We start from the raw sequence: 24,114 nt of genomic DNA on the forward strand, positions 1-24,114 counted from the left end.
CTATGCAAGTGACCAGGACCCAACACTCCTTCCTCCTTGGATGAGACTGCTCCCCCTAATCTTGTGGGTGCCCGGAGGTACTGGTGGGGTTCCCTATTTGAAATATGGAACTCTGCTGCAGTTTTCCATGTGGACCTTCTGGTGCTGAAAATACTTTGTGTGTTCCACCTCGGAATGCAACCGGAAGGCATGTCAATGAGCGTGTCCACTTCACTTCTGGTCCTCGTCAGTCGGAGAGTAGAGGGGAAGAGCAAGTCCAGGGCGCTACAGTTGGGCCCTTGTCTGGCCACCATTCCGCATTACCACATGACACAGGACGACCCAGAGTCCAAAGGGAAATAAGAGCAGTGAGATACGGATGAACAGCGTGATCACTATCATCGGGTAACAGCGGTGTCTAGCGCCAGCCACAGAGCACCATAGGATGACCACTTCATGCCCCATAGGGACAGGGAACATTGGGGATAGACTGCGGGGAGGGGCTATTTGGCCTAATACGTAATCCGTTGCTTCAATAACCACTGGGAACTGCAAATTCTGGATCCAGACGTTTCAGAAATAGATCAAATCTCCCCCAACTATAAATTCTGTTCTTCCATCACACAATGCCGGGTATTTCTCTATATATGGAGGGGGGCCACATCTAATATAGTCAGGTGTAATGCACCGACATTAACTCACCATCCATGTAACTGTGCAGGGCGGTCAGCATGGGCCCATCTTGAGGTACGTAGGCGGAGTAGGTCATTTCATCCATCATTGGTGGAGAAAGCCTTGAGGACTGAATGGCTGTAACTGGTGCAGTGGAGGAGTGGGTCGGACTGACGTGCTTCTTGTGACGAGCTCTACAGTTCTGGAACCAGACCTGCAAGATGGAGTATCAGAGTATAACCCGGCTGAACACAAAGTATGGAGGAGACATTTCTGGGTAACCCGTAGTTTATATGAAGAAAAAAAAAAAATCCATCCATCCACCAGAATAGTGAGTGCAGCTCTGGAGTATAATACAGGTGGTAACTCAGAATCAGTACGGGATAAGTAATGTATAAAACACAGTGGCTGCACCAGCAGAATAGTGAGTGCAGCTCTGGAGTATAATACAGGTGGTAACTCAGGATCAGTACGGGATAAGTAATGTATAAAACACAGTGGCTGCAGCTCTGGAGTATATACAGGAAGTAACTCAGGATCAGTAATGTAATGTATGTACACAGTGACTGCACAGTGAGTGCAGCTCTGGAGTATAATACAGGTAGTAACTCACTATCAGTATGGGATAAGTAATGTAATTTAAAAAATACAGTGGCTGCACCAGCAGAATAGTGAGTGCAGCTCTGGAGTATAAGAATCTGCACTAAAAAACAAAAAAAATAATTAAAAACAAAAGCTTAAGTTTAACCACTTGATACAACTGCTCATTACCTGTATTACACGTCTGCTAAGACCTGTCCTTTCTGACAACTTCTGTAGCGTTTGTGCGTCAGGGTTGTTGTCTTGAGCAAATTGTGCTTGCATAACCTAAGAATAAAAAAACCCTCACATTGAGCTATAAGGTTGCATTTGCCTTACATATTCTATGCATGCAGTGGATACACTGACAACACTTCCCGGCCCTTTAACCCTTTACCTTGGCTTACGACATGCACAGAGCCCACAGACACTTACTTGGAGCTGGTCTGCAGTGAAACTTGTCCGGGCCCTCTTTGCTGGTTTCGGTTGATTAATATCCTGCTCTGTCAACAGAGCCCCCTCCACACTAACCCGATTCCCTGGAAAAAAAAAATAAAAAAAAAAAATCTAATTTACATTTTTGTTGCATTACATACGATCCCGGTCCTGCAGCGCAGAGTGATGGGGCACGCACCGTTTTCCACCGCTCTCTTTAGGTTGTCCAGCATACAGTCGTAATGCACGCGGCACAGAACCTTCTCCTCCACCAGAGCAAACTCTTCCCCCGTGGAAAGCTGCCTCTTGCAGGAGTAGCAGGCGAAGCACGCCAGGTGGTACACGTTGCCCTTGGCCCGTCTCACCCAGTCTGTGGAATGGATGTGCCGGCCACAACGTGAACACCGCGTTCCATATCGCCTGGATGGCAAGAGCGGAAAATACGTCATAAACCAGTCGCAGGACAAAAATAAAACAAAACTTTGTTCAATAACATTATATCCATCAATATTTGGTGCAAGTTTATTCCCCCTAAGCCATCTTGACAGGCTATAGAGAAGAGTGGAGATGGTGCCTTCAGTTGTGCATACAGACTCACTCCCGTGACCCAGGCCGGGTGGCCACATTGGAAGAGGGTGGCTGTTGGCCCATAGGCTGGTGCACCTCCTACCAGCCGGCTTCTCTTCTGATTAGTACGCAGCACAACCTCATATGTGAGGCCTACTAACCAGACGAGGAGCCTTGGATGCTGGCAGCTAGGAGGTGGTGCGCGGGCTCCGGTGTAGCCTCCAAAGACTACCTGCATGACTGCCGGGCCAGGTGCCCGCAAAAATGTCTGCTTAAGCATCTATTAACTAGACCAGAGAATGGCAGGAACGTGCCGCAATGGCCCTGGAGGACTGAACATGGTGTAATGCATGACTTCCCCTGCAGAGGCGCCACAGAGAAATCAAGTGCTATTAATTTCTGCTGCAGAGGACAGGAATATCCCACAACCAGACCAAGTAGATTGAATAAGTCAACACAAGGCTAGATACCAGATCCCATTACAAGCTGCAATATTTCTAGACATTAACTGCACTACATGGTATGCACAGAAAAGCCGGGTCATTAGACATTCTGCAATATACATCACACAGAAAAGGTTCATAGGAAAGGCAGGGACGTCACCCGCAGGCAATGGCTCCGCTTTTCCTTTGCACCAGTTTTGATAAAACTCTAGTGTGGAATCACAACCTGAACATGCAGGGATTACAAGAAAGATGAAGGCAGTGAGCAAATACAGAGCAACAGTCACACGGTGGAGATGAATACATACATGAATAGTACCTAAAATAATCAAGCTTGCAGAAGATGTCTTTATCTTTGATGTAGCAGCTGGTGTGCCTCCCCAGGGACGTCCGGCACACGCTACAGGACAGACAGCGGACGTGCCAGCACAGATCGTTCACCTGCGGGGACAAACGGTCTCCATTACCCAGGATAAGCGGTTGTAATAGGACATCACAAAAACTGCACTTTACAGAGTGAGCGATGTGCACAGGAGAACACCGGACACTGGCCCCCCATGTGGAAGGCGCAGCCAGCGACATGCACCGGACACTGCCCCCCCCCATGTGGAAGGCGCAGCCAGCGACATGCACCGGACACTGGCCCCCCCCCCATGTGGAAGGCGCAGCCAGCGACATGCACCGGACACTGGCCCCCCCCATGTGGAAGGCGCAGCCAGCGACATGCACCGGACACTGGCCCCCCATGTGGAAGGCGCAGCCAGCGACATGCACCGGACACTGCCCCCCCCCCCTCATGTGGAAGGCGCAGCCAGCGACATGCACCGGACACTGGCCCCCCATGTGGAAGGCGCAGCCAGCGACGTGCACCGGACACTGGCCCCCCCCCCATGTGGAAGGCGCAGCCAGCGACATGCACCGGACACTGGCCCCCCCCATGTGGAAGGCGCAGCCAGCGACATGCACCGGACACTGGCCCCCCCATGTGGAAGGCGCAGCCAGCGACATGCACCGGACACTGGCCCCCCCCATGTGGAAGGCGCAGCCAGCGACATGCACCGGACACTGCCCCCCCCCCCCCCCATGTGGAAGGCGCAGCCAGCGACATGCAATCAACCGGACACTGCCCCCCCCCATGTGGAAGGCGCAGCCAGTGACATGCACCGGACACTGGCCCCCCATGTGGAAGGCGCAGCCAGCGACGTGCACCGGACACTGGCCCCCCCCCCATGTGGAAGGCGCAGCCAGCGACATGCACCGGACACTGGCCCCCCCCATGTGGAAGGCGCAGCCAGCGACATGCACCGGACACTGGCCCCCCCATGTGGAAGGCGCAGCCAGCGACATGCACCGGACACTGGCCCCCCCCATGTGGAAGGCGCAGCCAGCGACATGCACCGGACACTGCCCCCCCCCCCCCCCCCATGTGGAAGGCGCAGCCAGCGACATGCAATCAACCGGACACTGCCCCCCCCCATGTGGAAGGCGCAGCCAGTGACATGCAGCGGACACTTGCCCCTCCATGTGGAAATGTGGAAGGCGCAGCCATTAACATGCTGGATAACTTTGTGCCAGGCTATTACATTTTAGGTGTATAGAAATTATGTGGTCACTATGTCACCACGAGCACCATATGGCAGCATTTCCATTACAGCAGCATTAATGCAGGTTATTTTGGCACCACATTCATTGTTTAGACAATTCCACTGAAGTGTAACTTATTCAGAACGCGGCATAGTTATCTGGGCACCATTGAGGAGCAATTTATTTGTGCACAGTAAGGCTGTGTCCGCACTTTGCTTTTTTACCTGCTTTTTCAACTGCAGCGTTTAATGCCAAAATGCATGCGTTCTGCTTTTCAAGCAAAGTCTATGGGAATTTGGGTTTCTTGTCCGCACTATGCTCTTCAAAACACTGTTTTTGTGGCAGAAATTTGGGCAAAAACTCTGCTTTGCAATTCAAAATGCAAGTGGCAAACAATTGACATGTGGCTTCTTTAAAAAGCAGAGTTTTTGCCCAAATTTCTGCAACAAAAACGCAGCGTTTTGAGCTGGCATAGTGCACACAAGAAATCCCAAATTCCCATAGACTTTGCTTGAAAAGCAGAACGCATGCATTTTGGCATTAAAACGCTGCAGTTAAAAAAGCAGCAAAAAAGCAGGTAAAAAAAAAAAAAAAAAGCAAAGTGCGGACAAAGCCTAAAAGGTGGCTTTACACACTGCAACATCGCAAACGACATCGCTGTAACGTCACCGGTTTTGTGACGTAATAGCGACCTCCCCAGCGACATTGCAGTGTGTGAAACACATCAGCGACCTGGCCCCTGCTGTGAAGTTGTGATCGCTACAAATCGTTCAGGACCATTCTTTGGTCCTTTGTTTCCCGCTGTGCAGCAAAGTTTTAGTGTGTAAAGGGGACTTTACAGCGACTTCGTTAGCGACTTCCCTTTCAAAAAGCTGCTTTGCAACGTCCCCAATGACTAGCGAGGTCGTTCTGCAGGTCCGGATCGCTGTTGCGTCGTTGGCCAGGTTTGCCTGTTTGACAGCTCACCAGAGACTTTGTAGCGATCCCGGCCAGGTTGGGATCGCTGGTGGGATCGCTAGAAAGTCTCAGTGTGTAAAGGGGCCTTAAGACAGTACGCCAGACAGGGAGGAACAAATAGGTGGGCACCATCTATCTAGACTGCAAATGGTAACCCACCTAACACAGGTAACATCAGCGAGTCATAGTAATACAACTAAAATAGATACACACAAAAACAAAAAGCAGAATAAAAGTACTTTTATTATTAAATATTGTGCCGACAAATCTCAGAAGCTAAAAATAACGATTCTCCCATCTGATCAAACCTTAACTTATGGCTGTGGCTTAGATTGTGACATGTCAAGTGATAACTCCCAGACAAGTCACACAAATAAAAATATTTGTGTAACCCGTCTGCAACTTGCTTTAACAGAATAGTTTTTGTTCTGTAATTTTGCTGTTAAAGAAAAACCAAAAAAAAAAAAAAAAAAAAACACAACACACAACATAATCTTACATTCTACAGACAGCCAAACCGCCAAACACACACTTATGAAAACGTGGTAGGTCACCGATCACCATTGGAAATCGTTGGCTGTAATGTCCGTGACCCCTCAGCTCATGTGTAGCACAGCAAACCTTATTCTTTCCATGATTTTAAGGGTTAACTGACACCAATATAACTAAATAGCAGGAATCCTGAATTCGATACACATCAACTTCTCGAGCCTCAGAAAATACATCAGTAGCAGTGGATTTATAATATTGTTAATGACGGATCAAATAACTGATAATCCAATAAACCATAAAAAAAGGGGATTAGGAAAGAGAATAAAAAACAAATACAAGGATACAAGTGTACACTGCAAACAAAACATTTTACACTGCTAATCTAAAAGCGTCATCTGTAGAAATAGAGAATCTGCCCCCGGAGCGTCGCACACAGATGGGGGGGGGTGTTTCATGGAACTCTATCTTCGCCATGTTCTCTCCACACATCCAAATATCCATCGGATTTCGGGGCATTTTTCACAGCTGTTAACACCCAGTGGTTTGGAGTCACCGGATACCCGACCTGTATACAGAGCTGAGCCACAGGCTGTATACAGATCACCATAAATACACAATATCACGAGCTTTCCCACCTGGCCATATTGCACCGCACTCTGCCCAATCTGTGGGCTTACATAGGACTGCAAGTAAATCTACAATATTTTGCTTTGTTCTAGGAATGAGCAGAGAAAAAAAAAAAAAAGCCAAGTGACAAATCCAGTTCTGGTTTATCTGTATAGGAGACGCATATGTCTGACCCCCCTTCCCTTGTACACACACTGTATACAGGCTGTACGGAGCAGCCCCTCAGTCCCTGCGTGGAGGCCCCTGCACAGGACGTGTTTATTTATACATGCTGGAATGTATGCGGCTGTTTAGATGCCAGAAGGAATAGATTTGGAATTATGTTCAGTTTAATTATTGCAGGATTTGATGACCAAGAACGGGGCACATAAACCAGCGGCCGGGCCGTACAGGGGTGGGCACTGTGCACAATTGCTTTTTGAAAGTAGAAAAAAAAAAAAAATGCTGATCCTGCAGCGGTGATTAGTGGGAAAACCTAAGTGTTGAATTTCCCTGCAGCGCCCCTGCAGGGGACACCGGGCATTACACAGTTCCCATTGAAAGCTGTAGACTGTTTTGTAATGCATGAGGCACGGCTGGTCCCCATTGGTGAGAGATGCCGATTGAGGTTATAATGAGGCCCCCCCTTAACCTAAAATGGCCATTGAAAAATAGGTCAAAGGCACAAAATAAGCTCTCACGAGCAGGGTTGCCTTTTTTCCCTTTAAATATTGTATCTTCTATAATTGTTACTTGTTTGTATATGTTTATGTATATGAGCCTCCTGAATTGTAAAGCGCTGCAGAATATGTTGGTGCTATAGAAATAAAGATTATTGTTATTGAAACAAAAGTGGAGGAATAAATGAAAGATGAAGCCGTGACAACTTAGAAAATTTGGATGGGAAGCATTTTTCTCATGTGTTACGTTTTCACTATAAATACAAACTATGATTAAAGGGTTAAATGACAAATTCAACTCCGCTACACCGGTAAATTCAGGCCGTAAATTGTGAAGAAAAACATCCTCAACTAAGGCATCAGAAGCTCCATATCAGGCCCCTTTCACACATCAGTTTTTTTTGCCAGTCACAATCCATTTTCTCAACGGACTCATCACAGATTGTGGCTAAACTGATGCGATGGATCCGTTTGACAGATCCAACTAGCTAAGGACTAAATAATAATTGGAGCATGCTCAGTTAAACAAAACAAAACAAAAAAACTGAATCCATCGTAATCTGTCAAATGACAGAATCCAACGGATCCTGCGCCCGTAGGCTTCAATTCTACCAAACTACGTCGCTGTACGTTTTTTCGACGTACACAAAAAAAAAAAAAAATTAAATTTGGACATAGTCTCCATCCGATGGATCCATCAAACGATGGATGAAACGTGAGGCCAACCGTCGCTAATACAAGTTGATGAGAAAAAAAAAAAACTGATCTAGTGGCATCAGTCGCCAGATCCGTTTTTTTTCCAAAATGCTGTGACTAATGTGTGAAAGGGGCCTTAGTGTTACAGCCAACGTCACTGCGTGCAAAAGCTTTCATAGCGTAAATCATATGACACCTGAATGTTTTGCATTTCACATGTACAAGAAATGCACAGAATATCCAAATGTGAATTACTCTGACCATCTAGAGAAGCGACAGCCGAGCACAAAGTAATAACTGGGTCATATCGCACTGTACAGGGGTCCGAGCGCCCACTGAAGAGGCAGCTGCCCCAGAATACGATTGCCACATACCATGAACACTGCATATATTCCTCATGTATGACCAAAAACCAAAAATATGCAATTTCCCTGCCCAGTTTCTGCATTCCTGGTGCAGAATATAAGAAAAATAAAAGTGATATATATATTTTAATCATAATAAAATTAGTATATATATTATGTGTATATAATATATTATGTGGGTGTGTATATAGGCACATGTGTAATATATAGTTATGATATAATTATATTAGTGTATATAGTGTGTATGCATGATTTATATGTGTCATTTTGTGTGTATGTTTGATATACACACATTTATATTCACACACATACATACATATATATACACACACACACACACACACGTACGTACGTACATATATGTGTATATGTACGGTATATGTATATATATGTATATGTGTGTATATATATGTGTGTGTATATCATACATACACAAAATATGACACTATATACACCAATATAATTATATATTACACATGTGTCTATATACACACCCACATAATATATTATATACACACAATATATACTAATTTTATTATGATTAAAAATTTATATATATATATATATATATATATATATATATATATATATATATATATATATATATATATATATATATATATATATATATATATATATATATATATCACACACACGTTATAAAATGTTTTTTTATAAAATTAAGTTCAGAAGTGATGTGATTCTCAACTTAAAAAGGTTAATATAAGTGTCCTGCGGGAAGATGCAGCAAATTGAAAGAAAAATAACTCAGTGGCAATTCCACATTAACATGTGCATTTATATGCTGATTTTTGCATTTTGTTAAAAAAAATTCTTATACTTTGCCTCATTGATCATTAATTGGGGGGTGGGGGGGGGGTGTAAAACTGATGAAAAATTACACATTTAATCTTAACAAAAAAACCACACACACACACACACACCTTGCATTGTTTACTTTATGCAGGAATATGGCCTGTGGGCACCAGACCGTCAGCTGTGTATAAGAACCAGTACAGATTTCTAGTAATGGGTACAAGCGGACCAATTCTTTCATTTTTTTCTTTGCAGGGGGGGGGGGGTGTCTATCTTCTATATCCTGCGGCTCTAACGGTTGTAGGAACAGCTGAAGACTTTTTTTGTTTTAAACATATACGGTGTTCGCTCTTTTAAATAGTCACCATTGTAAGTGGAGTATGGATCTTCCAGGTGATTATGGCTGATTCATCAACTGCGACTTATTTTAAATAGACAAAAAAAAAAAAAAGTTACAAAATTAGGCACAAGTTTACTCCAATCCCCTTTAGTGATTTTATGCATGCCAGCTACGCAACATTTTGTGAAATGTGCAGGTTTTTGAGCTAGAGTTGCAAAAACAGATCAAAATTAATTTTTTACTTTGCATGAATTCATGGAAAATGCTAAATTTTAAAAAAATTTGGTTACAAAAAAATTGCAATACAATAAAAAAAAAAAATAAAAAAAATACTGATGTCCCACTGCTCCTTTATTTCACTAGGCTCTTCTCTTTTGGCAAGGTTAGTGCTCCACAGCTGCAGCAAATCACTGCGGTCACTGATTGGCTGCAGTGGTCACATGCTAACCGCACCAGAAGAGGAGGAGGAAAAAAAAAACAAAAAAAAACGGCAGTGGCATCAGGATGAGTATATGCCATTTCTTTTTAAACATGAAGGTAGGTTCACAAGACTTTAATTTTTTTTTTTTAAAAAAACAATATAAATATATCCGCTTTTTATCCAGAAAGATGGGACAATTTTTTTTTCCTTTCACCATAAATTTGAATGGGCGAGTCTCTGATATCAGCGTAAAGTCACAGCATGCTGAGAATTTTTTATTCATTGTTTTTGACAAATTGTCAGTGGTGGGGTAATAACTAAAAAAAAAAATAATCATCTCTGCTGCCTGATTGAATAACATTGGTTAGTGTAATATTGAATAATAAATCCGATCACACATGTGCCCACGACTGTATAAACCGCTAATAGTGGCATATATAGAGTAATGATTTTGGGGTGTTTCCATCACCCCACAATATGTAATAGTAATATAAGTAGAAGGATCGGCACTCACAAAAATTCTTTATAGTTGCAGAATTTATTCTATATCCTTTAATTTTCTTTCAAAAATTAAATGCAAGAAAATAGATTGAAAAATATGGAATAAATTCTGCAACTATAAAGATTTTTTGTGAGTGCCGATCCTTCTGCTTATATTGTTGTGTGGAGCCCATCCTGGATTTTGTGCACCACAGGTGACACATGTCCACCTAGTCTTGCCCATAATACGTAGGTTACACCATATCACCAGCCACAGCGCTGCTGCGCTGGCTAAACCCAGGACCTTTATCCTCAAGGTATTCTCTACCAAACGCTATTAACCCACTCAAAATTTCCATATCCCAGGCACCCATCTTGAAGCGACTCCTGACTAAGACCCAGGCGGGGGCGAAACGTCGGAATGACTTCACAGTCGCCTCAATAAATTTGGAAAACTTCTTGCATCACAATCTATGAGTGCAGTGAATTTATTTATTATCCCATAATACGTAGGTGACATTTGGTCCAGAATCATACGTGGCTCCCTATATTGGTCCTTTTACAGGCTCTGGGCCCCTTCACATTTGGAAATAAGTGATAATTTTGCCAAGTCTGCAGCCTGTGCCCCAGAAGAGCGGCGGACACACAGAGGAGGCGACTGTGCAAGAACAGTCTACGGGCCCTCTGCAGTCAAATCGTTCATGATAATCCATAATCCACCTGTTTTGGCGGTAGAAGCGGCCCCCTTTACCTCTTGGGGCACTGTGGGGGTGCACTAATGATATGTCCACCCCTGCCCCAGGGAATGCCAACGCATTCATGCTCATCTTAGTTCTTAAAAAAAAACCAAAACATCACAATGATACAATACTTGTAACATAAGAAGAAACACTATTCTTGTTACCATTCACAACCACTCAGAAGTCAAAGTTCAGCAACCAAAAAATTATATTTGCCATTTGTGGGGGCACAGAGCACCCTTCATTAATGACAGATCGGCTGCACATCATCTCCTTGGATATCTCCTGTCTGGGTTCTTACCTTGAGCAGGTATTTATCTACAATTTCCATCCCGCAGCTGCTACAGACATTTTTCCCTTGAGTGAGACCTGAAGGCATGGAATGAGGAGACAACGAAGAGACTGGAGACACCGGAGCTGAAGAACAGGAGTCCTCGTCCAGCGCCGGCCCGGGGCTTCCCTGCAGCTGTGAGGAGGAGAAGAGGGGAGAAATCAGCCATCAATATAGAAGATGAATCCGGTCATTATCTGCGGGCAATGTACAGGAATACAGAGGATGGATTCTACAGCAGCCTCATGTGTGACCACTACTCATCCTCAAGGAATAGGCTGAGAAGTGGGAGCATGTGGGCCTAAAATATAAAATAAACGGGTCTAAAGAGTCATCCTCGGAGCCAGGCACCTATAATGAGGATTTGGTGCTGCACTTTTTTTTTTTACAGTATTTCTGCACCAATTGTTTCTCTCCTTTTGGTTTGTCATATTTTAAATTAAATGGCTTTGTTTTGGAAACTTCCTGTTTAAACTACAGAACGCATCAGTTTTCACTTCAGAAACCTAAAAATGCAGACGCTATATATTTTGTACCGGCTGATTTTCTTCATCCCACTTGTGTATATGGGGAAAAAAAAAAAATAAATCCACAAATAAAATAGATGTTTACCGCAAGAGAAACTGACATTGTGGATTTTAAAAGCACAACACAGGTCAGTGTACACAGTGCCTAAGGGGAAGCAATACAAAGGGAGGGGGACAAAAAAAAAAAAACATGGGCTTGAGAGGTCAATAAATTAATTTTTCCCTATTGTCCATCTCATTAAGGCTGATCTTAATTTTAGGTTCACAAAGAGCCGGTGTATAAAGTATTTCCAGGGCACCATTATCACCAGATACATTAATCCAATCACATGCCAAAACTGAGCTTGTAAAGGCAGGGCTACTGCTTTATGGTGTATAGTATTATCCACAGCTTTATATACCAATTCAAGGTTACAAGAGCAAAAAAAAAAAAAAAAAACAAGTTAATGTGTGTATAAAATATATATATATATATATATATATATATATATATATATATATATATATATATATATATATATATATATATATATATATATATATATATATATATATATATATATATATATATATATATTTTTTTATTTTTTTTTATTACAGACACATACATACATACACACACGTATACATATATATTACATACACATATAACACTGTCTGCATCCTCAATGTATGAGGACCCCCTAATAGATATGTGCCACCTGTCATCACCTTACACATTTTAACCAGTAAGGCCCATTATAGTCACACCACTGTTTATATACAGTGCAGCCTCAGATCATCATCCAGACCAGACGTCCCATCACACATCGGCCTCTTCACACATCACCCCCATCCCCGATGACCAGCCCCCCCACTCCCCACAGTAGACCACTTTCTAATGCAATTTTGGACAATTGCTTTTAGGACGCTACTGTGCTTCTAGCTTCATACACACAGGGATGGCTGACAAGTTTGGCACTTGGCTTCATCATTTTTTATTTCTATAGCGCTAACATTCTGCAGCACTTCACAATTCAGAGGGAACGGGTACAGGCAATATAGCAAAAAAGAACAAAAATATCAGACATTACAGAGTAACACTTCAGATCGGAGGAGTGAGGGCTTCCTATGATCACAGCCACACGCCACATTCTGCAGCCGCAGCTTTTGTTCTCAGAGCAGGGGCGGATAGACCATTGGTGCAACAAGAGGCAAGAGGGCCACTACCACCTCCAAAAGCTGCAAACCGCTTCTGTCACAGGCCCATTATTGGACTGCAAAGGGCCCAATCCTTGGACAGGGGCCCTCGTCAGTCTGGGTCTACTCCTGGTTTAACTAATAAAGAACTGCAGAGTTAGATTTTAACAGTAAAATAAATGTTCCCCCTACACATTCTACAAACACATATAATGTTATATATCTCAATGTATAATTCTATACACAATCATTCGTTATACATGCACAAAAATACAGGAGGATATGAATACTATAGGATTATGAGTATACAATACATAAATGCAGATACAGTGTACACACCTACACCACTGCTGTCCATATCCACAGCAGCCTTCATCTCACATGCCCAGCTATCCCCTGCAGCAGCTCCCATCTCACATGCCCAGCTATCCCCTGCAGCAGCAGCCCCCATCACACATGCCCAGCTATCCCCTGCAGCAGCAGCCCCCATCACACATGCCCAGCTATCCCCAGCAGCAGCCCCCATCACACATGCCCAGCTATCCCCTGCAGCAGCAGCCCCCATCACACATGCCCAGCTATCCCCTGCAGCAGCAGCCCCCATCACACATGCCCAGCTATCCCCTGCAGCAGCTCCCATCACACATGCCCAGCTATCCCCAGCAGCAGCAGCCCCCATCACACATGCCCAGCTATCCCCAGCAGCAGCAACAGCTCCCATCACACATGCCCAGCTATCCCCAGCAGCAGCAACAGCTCCCATCACACATGCCCAGCTATCCCCAGCAGCAGCAACAGCTCCCATCACACATGCCCAGCTATCCCCAGCAGCAGCTCCCATCACACATGCCCAGCTATCCCCAGCAGCAGCTCCCATCACACATGCCCAGCTATCCCCAGCAGCAGCAGCCCCCATCACACATGCCCAGCTATCCCCAGCAGCAGCAGCAGCTCCCATCACACATGCCCAGCTATCCCCAGCAGCAGCAGCAGCCCCCATCACACATGCCCAGCTATCCCCAGCAGCAGCAGCTCCCATCACACATGCCCAGCTATCCCCAGCAGCAGCAGCAGCCCCCATCACACATGCCCAGCTATCCCCAGCAGCAGCAGCTCCCATCACACATGCCCAGCTATCCCCAGCAGCAGCAGCTCCCATCACACATGCCCAGCTATCCCCAGCAGCAGCAGCTCCCATCACACATGCCCAGCTATCCCCAGCAGCAGCAGCTCCCATCACACATGCCCAGCTATCCCCAGCAGCAGCAGCTCCCATCACACATGCCCAGCTATCCCCTGCAGCAGCAGCAGCCGCCCCACCATCACACATGCCCAGCTATCCCCTGCAGCAGCAGCAGCCGCCCCACCATCACACATGCCCAGCTATCCCCTGCAGCAGCAGCAGCCGCCCCACCATCACACATGCCCAGCTATCCCCTGCAGCAGCAGCAGCCGCCCCACCATCACACATGCCCAGCTATCCCCTGCAGCAGCAGCAGCCGCCCCACCATCACACATGCCCAGCTATCCCCTGCAGCAGCAGCAGCCGCCCCACCATCACACATGCCCAGCTATCCCCTGCAGCAGCAGCAGCCGCCCCACCATCACACATGCCCAGCTATCCCCTGCAGCAGCAGCAGCCGCCCCACCATCACACATGCCCAGCTATCCCCTGCAGCAGCAGCAGCCGCCCCACCATCACACATGCCCAGCTATCCCCTGCAGCAGCAGCAGCCGCCCCACCATCACACATGCCCAGCTATCCCCTGCAGCAGCAGCAGCCGCCCCACCATCACACATGCCCAGCTATCCCCTGCAGCAGCAGCAGCCGCCCCACCATCACACATGCCCAGCTATCCCCTGCAGCAGCAGCAGCCGCCCCACCATCACACATGCCCAGCTATCCCCTGCAGCAGCAGCAGCCGCCCCACCATCACACATGCCCAGCTATCCCCTGCAGCAGCAGCAGCCGCCCCACCATCACACATGCCCAGCTATCCCCTGCAGCAGCAGCAGCCGCCCCACCATCACACATGCCCAGCTATCCCCTGCAGCAGCAGCAGCCGCCCCACCATCACACATGCCCAGCTATCCCCTGCAGCAGCAGCAGCCGCCCCACCATCACACATGCCCAGCTATCCCCTGCAGCAGCAGCCCCCATCACACATGCCCAGCTATCCCCTGCAGCAGCAGCCCCCATCACACATGCCCAGCTATCCCCAGCAGCAGCAGCAGCTCCCATCACACATGCCCAGCTATCCCCAGCAGCAGCTCCCATCACACATGCCCAGCTATCCCCAGCAGCAGCTCCCATCACACATGCCCAGCTATCCCCAGCAGCAGCTCCCATCACACATGCCCAGCTATCCCCAGCAGCAGCTCCCATCACACATGCCCAGCTATCCCCAGCAGCAGCAGCTCCCATCACACATGCCCAGCTATCCCCAGCAGCAGCAGCTCCCATCACACATGCCCAGCTATCCCCAGCAGCAGCAGCTCCCATCACACATGCCCAGCTATCCCCTGCAGTAGCAGCATCCCCCCCATCACACATGCCCAGCTATCCCCTGCAGCAGCAGCAGCCCCCCCATCACACATGCCCAGCTATCCCCTGCAGCAGCAGCAGCCCCCCCATCACACATGCCCAGCTATCCCCTGCAGCAGCAGCAGCCCCCCCATCACACATGCCCAGCTATCCCCAGCAGCAGCAGCTCCCATCACACATGCCCAGCTATCCCCTGCAGCAGCAGCAGCCCCCATCACACATGCCCAGCTATCCCCAGCAGCAGCTCCCATCACACATGCCCAGCTATCCCCAGCAGCAGCAGCTCCCATCACACATGCCCAGCTATCCCCAGCAGCAGCAGCTCCCATCACACATGCCCAGCTATCCCCAGCAGCAGCAGCTCCCATCACACATGCCCAGCTATCCCCAGCAGCAGCAGCTCCCATCACACATGCCCAGCTATCCCCAGCAGCAGCAGCTCCCATCACACATGCCCAGCTATCCCCAGCAGCAGCTCCCATCACACATGCCCAGCTATCCCCAGCAGCAGCAGCTCCCATCACACATGCCCAGCTATCCCCAGCAGCAGCAGCTCCCATCACACATGCCCAGCTATCCCCAGCAGCAGCAGCTCCCATCACACATGCCCAGCTATCCCCAGCAGCAGCAGCTCCCATCACACATGCCCAGCTATCCCCAGCAGCAGCTCCCATCACACATGCCCAGCTATCCCCAGCAGCAGCTCCCATCACACATGCCCAGCTATCCCCAGCAGCAGCTCCCATCACACATGCCCAGCTATCCCCAGCAGCAGCAGCTCCCATCACACATGCCCAGCTATCCCCAGCAGCAGCAGCTCCCATCACACATGCCCAGCTATCCCCAGCAGCAGCAGCTCCCATCACACATGCCCAGCTATCCCCTGCAGCAGCACCCCCATCACACATGCCCAGCTATCCCCTGCAGCAGCACCCCCATCACACATGCCCAGCTATCTCCTGCAGCAGCACCCCCATCACACATGCCCAGCTATCTCCTGCAGCAGCACCCCCATCAAACATGCCCAGCTATCCCCTGCAGCAGCAGCAGCCGCCCCACCATCACACATGCCCAGCTATCCCCTGCAGCAGCAGCAGCCGCCCCACCATCACACATGCCCAGCTATCCCCTGCAGCAGCAGCAGCCGCCCCACCATCACACATGCCCAGCTATCCCCTGCAGCAGCAGCAGCCGCCCCACCATCACACATGCCCAGCTATCCCCTGCAGCAGCAGCAGCCGCCCCACCATCACACATGCCCAGCTATCCCCTGCAGCAGCAGCAGCCGCCCCACCATCACACATGCCCAGCTATCCCCTGCAGCAGCAGCAGCCGCCCCACCATCACACATGCCCAGCTATCCCCTGCAGCAGCAGCAGCCGCCCCACCATCACACATGCCCAGCTATCCCCTGCAGCAGCAGCAGCCGCCCCACCATCACACATGCCCAGCTATCCCCTGCAGCAGCAGCAGCCGCCCCACCATCACACATGCCCAGCTATCCCCTGCAGCAGCAGCAGCCGCCCCACCATCACACATGCCCAGCTATCCCCTGCAGCAGCAGCAGCCGCCCCACCATCACACATGCCCAGCTATCCCCTGCAGCAGCAGCAGCCGCCCCACCATCACACATGCCCAGCTATCCCCTGCAGCAGCAGCAGCCGCCCCACCATCACACATGCCCAGCTATCCCCTGCAGCAGCAGCAGCCGCCCCACCATCACACATGCCCAGCTATCCCCTGCAGCAGCAGCAGCCGCCCCACCATCACACATGCCCAGCTATCCCCTGCAGCAGCAGCAGCCGCCCCACCATCACACATGCCCAGCTATCCCCTGCAGCAGCAGCAGCCGCCCCACCATCACACATGCCCAGCTATCCCCTGCAGCAGCAGCAGCCGCCCCACCATCACACATGCCCAGCTATCCCCTGCAGCAGCAGCAGCCGCCCCACCATCACACATGCCCAGCTATCCCCTGCAGCAGCAGCAGCCGCCCCACCATCACACATGCCCAGCTATCCCCTGCAGCAGCAGCAGCCGCCCCACCATCACACATGCCCAGCTATCCCCTGCAGCAGCAGCCCCCATCACACATGCCCAGCTATCCCCTGCAGCAGCAGCCCCCATCACACATGCCCAGCTATCCCCAGCAGCAGCAGCAGCTCCCATCACACATGCCCAGCTATCCCCAGCAGCAGCTCCCATCACACATGCCCAGCTATCCCCAGCAGCAGCTCCCATCACACATGCCCAGCTATCCCCAGCAGCAGCAGCTCCCATCACACATGCCCAGCTATCCCCAGCAGCAGCAGCTCCCATCACACATGCCCAGCTATCCCCAGCAGCAGCAGCTCCCATCACACATGCCCAGCTATCCCCAGCAGCAGCAGCTCCCATCACACATGCCCAGCTATCCCCAGCAGCAGCAGCTCCCATCACACATGCCCAGCTATCCCCAGCAGCAGCAGCTCCCATCACACATGCCCAGCTATCCCCTGCAGCAGCACCCCCATCACACATGCCCAGCTATCCCCTGCAGCAGCACCCCCATCACACATGCCCAGCTATCCCCTGCAGCAGCACCCCCATCACACATGCCCAGCTATCTCCTGCAGCAGCACCCCCATCAAACATGCCCAGCTATCCCCTGCAGCAGCAGCAGCCACCCCCCCATCACACATGCCCAGCTATCCCCTGCAGCAGCAGCAGCCGCCCCACCATCTCACATGCCCAGCTATCCCCTGCAGCAGCAGCAGCCGCCCCACCATCACACATGCCCAGCTATCCCCTGCAGCAGCAGCAGCCGCCCCACCATCACACATGCCCAGCTATCCCCTGCAGCAGCAGCAGCCGCCCCCCCATCACACATGCCCAGCTATCCCCTGCAGTAGCAGCATCCCCCCCATCACACATGCCCAGCTATCCCCTGCAGCAGCAGCAGCCCCCCCATCACACATGCCCAGCTATCCCCTGCAGCAGCAGCAGCCCCCCCATCACACATGCCCAGCTATCCCCTGCAGCAGCAGCAGCCCCCCCATCACACATGCCCAGCTATCCCCAGCAGCAGCAGCTCCCATCACACATGCCCAGCTATCCCCTGCAGCAGCAGCAGCCCCCATCACACATGCCCAGCTATCCCCTGCAGCAGCAGCCCCCATCACACATGCCCAGCTATCCCCTGCAGCAGCAGCCCCCATCACACATGCCCAGCTATCCCCTGCAGCAGCAGCCCCCATCACACATGCCCAGCTATCCCCTGCAGCAGCCCCCATCACACATGGCCAGGTCTTGTCTGTCTGCACTCACCAGGCCGCCCTCGGTCTTGCGGCTCCGGCCCATGCTCAGCGCTGCTCCCCCGCACTCCTCGGACATAAGGGAGGTGAACTGTGGAAAAACCACCAAGAAGAACGTGAGATTCCGGGGTGCAGCGCCCCGCACCAGTCACCCGCCAGACCCGCGCCGCTCACCCGCCAGACCCTGCTCAGCGCCGCTCATCCGCAGTCACCCAGCCCCCTGCGTCCAGGGATCACACGTGCGTATCTCTGGCTCCGCGCGCGCTTTCGGCGCTATTTAACCCCCTGCGTACTGTGGCCGCCTCTCGCCGCTTCTCTGCTGTGACCTTTGTAAAGTGAAGAGGTTTTATAATCGGACACTCCAGGGTAATTGTCGCGGGGTCTCCAGGGGACGATTGGAAGAAAATGTCGTAAATTAACCCGAATCCCCCTCCCCCCCACCGGCGATAAGATGCCCGGGTCCACCTGCCGCTGATTACACCGCGCCCTCCACCTGGGAGGACCCGGACATTGTGTATTGGGGGGATAAGCAGGGGCCCAAAAATAGCGAGAAAAAAAAAAATCTCTGCAAAGTGAGGAGGGATCACCGGATAACTGCGGATATTCCCGGAGTCACCGATCCAGATCTATCCAACCATCCAGTGCAAGAAAAAAAATCCGCATTTAATACATTAAAAAAAAATAAGCAAAATGAGCCAAATCGAATCTGCTTCATCTGTGTCTGCGCAATTTAACAATCAGCGCTGCTACATCTGTGCACAAATCATCCGATCATCGCCTGCACGATCGGATATTTCCTGCACAGATTCGTTTTGTAGAATTAATGCAGTTTATCCAGTTATCCTTCAAGGGGAGAAATGGAGTTGTAGTCCTTCTGGAGGATGAGACTCCACAACTATAAATCCACGGGTTCATACCGAGCAAGTAAGGACGATCTTGCCGCACAATCCACATGTTATATAAAAGGCGGAAAAATACGGAGGAAAAACGCGTCCGAAACTGAGGAGACGAATGGGAAATATCGATGTATAAACTTCGAAGATCGCAGCTAATATTACAAATCTCCTGCAGCAGATTCATGGGGAAGAGAGATATTATACAAGGAATACATATCTAATGGAGGATGAAAAAGACAAAAGATGGTATCATGTGATCGATATAATAATAATTATTATTATTATTATTATTAATAAATAAAAATGCAGATATCGGACATCGAATATATTATAGCAGGGGGTTTCGTTCATTCTGCTTTTTTATTTTCCAGTATTTAGATCTGCAGAAGATTTGTTTTGGGGTTTTTTTTATAGGAAAAAAACTATGGTTAAATCCATGAATAAATAAGATTTCTATAAAGATCTTTACTATTATATTTGTTTCTATATAGGTTGCAAAAATAAATAAAATCCGTCCATGAAAATCACTTTCTACACCAGAATTGGAGATTTTACTCTGGTTTCCTAGGACCCGTTTTAATAAAGATGATAAAAGCAATAATGAAGGTGAAGAGAAAAAGGGAGGAAAAGAAAGAAATGTTATATATACACACACACACGAAGGATTCTATAGATTTGTTATAAAATATTTCCGCCCCCTATTACTAAAATTATATATATATATATATATATATATATATATATATATATATATATATATATATACATACATACATATATATATATACATATATATACATACACACACACACGCAGACTGTAATTAAGGGAAATACCTGGATGTAGACATGGGTCAACATAATGTAGAATAATCCGAAGTATCGTTTATAGATGTTGTATATTATAATACATCAATAAATATAGGCCCTATATAATATAGTTTTTTATGTAAATTTCTGCATGTTATATAACATTTACCCTATACTGTATCGCAGTACAAACATTGCAGATCTGAAGTTAGAGGAATCTGCATATATTCTAAAATCTTCCTCAATTAGAATTTTGCACAATTTCCATCGATACTGGATCTGCCTGCACACATCGCTAGTCTGCTGTGTAGAGTGCATTAGACTGCTATATATTGTGTTTTCCCTGTGCAACTATATTTATAGTATTAGCCAAAATTATTATATTGCGTATTTTAGCTTATAACCTCACTGCAGAAATTAATTAAGAATGTTGCAGGGATCTGGAGAAGCAGAAAATATCACTAATTAACATCGGTCACTGAGAGGCTAGGGGGGGGGGGTTCTGCAGCCCCAAGAGTCGACTGTGCCAAAGCAGTTTGCGTCCAGGTCAGCTGGAGCTGCCCTTACCCCGTCGACCGGCTGCCCTTGTCGCCATCACCCCGTCGGCCGGCGCTGCCCTCACCTCGTCTCTGCCCTCACCTCGTCTCTGCCCTCACCCCGTCGGCCGGCGCTGCCCTCACCTCGTCTCTGCCCTCACCCCGTCGGCCGGCGCTGCCCTCACCTCGTCTCTGCCCTCACCCCGTCGGCCGGCGCTGCCCTCACCTCGTCGGCCGGCACCGCAGGGAGAACCTTATCTTCCAGTTTACAGAGGAACATCTGCTCGCTCTTCCAATACATGGCACTGCAGGCTCAGGCTCTCACATCCCCACAGCTCGGATCCAGGCCCCTCACTCCCTGACAGCCGCTTCCACTGCCTCTGTCCTCCCAGATGAAAAGTTTTTGTTTGCGAGTGGGTGGTACCAGAGAGCACAACATAACGTTCCTCCAGCTGCATGGCCGCACCTCCACAGCCCGATCCCCCTCCTCCTGCTGGGGGTCTTCACCAGGACAGGGCCAATGTCACCAGGGCTGAAAAACAACAATTGCATTTACAAATAAAGAAGGGAATTTAAACAAAGCATTTATCATGTTGGGACTTGTAGTTCCCCACTATCCAAACATCATCACCCTATATAGTACAGCAGAGCTGCTGAGGCTTGTAGTCCCCCTGCTCAGCCGGGAGGACAGCTCTCCATCACTAGGGTACAGTTTGCAGAGGTTGGGGGCTTGAGGAGCAGTTGCCATTCTAAGTTGTGCTGTCACCTGTAGTTCCTCCCCAGCACCTGGCTATGGACTGCTCTAATATCAGACCAGCAGTCTACAAGCCAGCAAGCCGACACTTCACCCACTCTTCCAGACAGCTCAGGCAACTGCGACTTGTAGTCTCCTTTTATCCAGAATACCAAACAAACGAAGCCATATAGGCATTTAAAACCCCTGAGGCAATGATGGGACAGCATGCTGCGACCTGTAGTTCCCCAATAGAAAGTTGGGGGCATAAACATTCCTGTATTCCCAGGAGTACCTCTTAGTTCCCCAGTTATCCATCTTCACAAAGACCAGTAGCATACAACCTATAGCAGGACTTGCTGCGACTTATAGTCCCCCTCAGTCTGATCCTCAATAAAGACTAGTAAAGAACTACAACGCCTGACATTCTGGAGTGTAACCTGCTGAGGCCAGTAGTTCTGCCCATCCCCCATGTACTGTACTTGCTGAGCCCCTCCAGAGACCCCCAGGAGCCGCAGCCTTTCTGTGCTTTTCTATCACTTGGTCTCTTCTCTAAAACCTTATTATTAAACCTTTCTCATTAGGATAAAACACAACATGTGAGTGACCCCAAATCATATGTGAGGAGCTAGCAAAAATCAAGCCTACCCCAAACAGTGTGGTGCTAATTACCATCCAGCTCCTGCCTGACACAGGGGAAAAGCCAAATCACTGAGCTGCAGAGCCCTGATGGGCAGGAGCTGGGCAGAAGCACCTCATCATCCTCATCACCTTCATCACCAGGATCGCCTCCACTTTAGGGGATCATTACTGCTGATAACTTTATTTTCCCATAGATTTGCTGCAGGGTTCAGCTCCAGGTAAGGACACCAGGTTTGCAATTTGGATAATAAATAGATGCTTTATTAACAGATGTAGCAGAGCTGGGTTTGTCATTGAACTCTTTGGGGTTGTGATGTTTGGACAATTTACAGTTTCCATTGGTTACAAGCCAAATCATCTCTGCTGCACCACTTGCTCACATTTTCCATTTGATTCCTGATGTGCACAATGCACAGTCCTGTTTATAAAACAGATAACACTGGACTGGGGCGATGTAGTAATTAAGGTTAAATATGTCTCTGTAAACCCTTCCAATAAATAATATATTAATAGTAAAATATATATATTATATATAATTTTATTTAAAAATAAATATTGGAAAAAATAGAAATTATATATAATTATATATAATTTTTATTTTTTCCAATATTTGTTTTATATAAAATTATATATAAATTTTTTTATTTAAAAATAAATATTGGAAAAATAAAAATTATATATATTATATATAATCTCTATTTTTCCCAATATTTATTTTTAAATATATATATATATATATATATATATATATATATATATATATATATGAAAACATATTTTTATTCCAATATTTATTTTTCCAATAAATAATATATTAATATTACAATATAATTTTATTTTATTTATTTTTTTACTATAGATTTCTTGCATGATCCATTAGGCTGGATTCTCATGCTGGATATTAACATTTTTAATAGTATTATTTATAGTAAAATATAATTTAATTTTAGATTTAAAACTGATCTGGCCTTAAAGTCTATAGTAAACTATTAAAAATTCTGTGAAATATTCTGGCATTTGACATTTATAATACAGCATCAGGATCAATTACTTTTTATCTCTACACTGCTGCATCTTTTATATTAGGTGTGCATGGGTGTAATTGTTATATATAATATTTATTTATTTTTGCCAATTTTTTTCTCCATAGGCTTTTTTATAGAACAGCATAAACTATGCATGTACAAAATAAATCCTAAAAATAAAGTCATTAAAAAATACTAGAAAAGCACAAATAACACAAGACAAAAAGCAATTGAAAGAGAGTTGTGCAGATATTTGCAAATAGAGGATTCAATATGACTTCATGTGTTGTTGTTTTTTGTTTGTTTTGTTTTTGTGAGAATTCCAGTTTTGCCATCAGTTATTAAGACAGAATTGCAACAAAATAACCCTGTACAGATAAAATCCTGATGCAGTTTTTAGTATAAGGCCACATGCACACGTTCAGTATTTGGGGAGTTGTTTTATTTATTTATTTATTTTTTACGTCAATATTTGTAGCCAAAACGAGAAATAGAGGAAGTGGTGCTTGTGATTCTATTATACTTATCCTCTGATTGTTCCACTTCTGATTTTGGCTTAAAAATACTGATGTAAAATATTCAGCAAATCCTGAATGTGTGATCTAAGAGATCCAGCAAGAAGAAGTAGCAGTCCTTAGTTTAGATTTCCCATTCCTTATGAATTCTTTACTCTTTGGATAAAAACACTGCATCAAAAACTGCAGTGATATTTTTCCAAAAACTGTCATGTGTAAAACCAGCCCAAA

At 47.3% G+C, this 24,114-nt stretch overlaps 1 protein-coding gene across 1 annotated transcript in view; it reads right to left on the bottom strand.

Moving 5' to 3' along the window:
• The window catches only part of LHX8 (LIM homeobox 8), a 28,150-nt gene extending 6,808 nt beyond the window's left edge, over positions 1–21,342 (bottom strand). Inside the window, exons 1-8 of the mRNA XM_075321122.1 lie at positions 21,195–21,342; positions 18,741–18,818; positions 11,154–11,318; positions 2,995–3,116; positions 1,865–2,085; positions 1,666–1,769; positions 1,423–1,518; positions 682–865 (exon numbers count right to left, since the gene is read on the bottom strand). Coding sequence (XP_075177237.1) covers positions 682–865; positions 1,423–1,518; positions 1,666–1,769; positions 1,865–2,085; positions 2,995–3,116; positions 11,154–11,318; positions 18,741–18,818; positions 21,195–21,269 — 1,045 coding nt within the window. The 5' untranslated portion in view covers positions 21,270–21,342. The remainder of the gene's footprint in view (positions 1–681; positions 866–1,422; positions 1,519–1,665; positions 1,770–1,864; positions 2,086–2,994; positions 3,117–11,153; positions 11,319–18,740; positions 18,819–21,194) is intronic.
• Positions 21,343–24,114: the final 2,772 nt, after the last annotated feature.

The sequence above is a fragment of the Anomaloglossus baeobatrachus genome, chromosome 8 (genome assembly GCF_048569485.1).
Source record: "Anomaloglossus baeobatrachus isolate aAnoBae1 chromosome 8, aAnoBae1.hap1, whole genome shotgun sequence".
Classification (NCBI taxonomy): Eukaryota; Metazoa; Chordata; class Amphibia; order Anura; family Aromobatidae; genus Anomaloglossus; species Anomaloglossus baeobatrachus.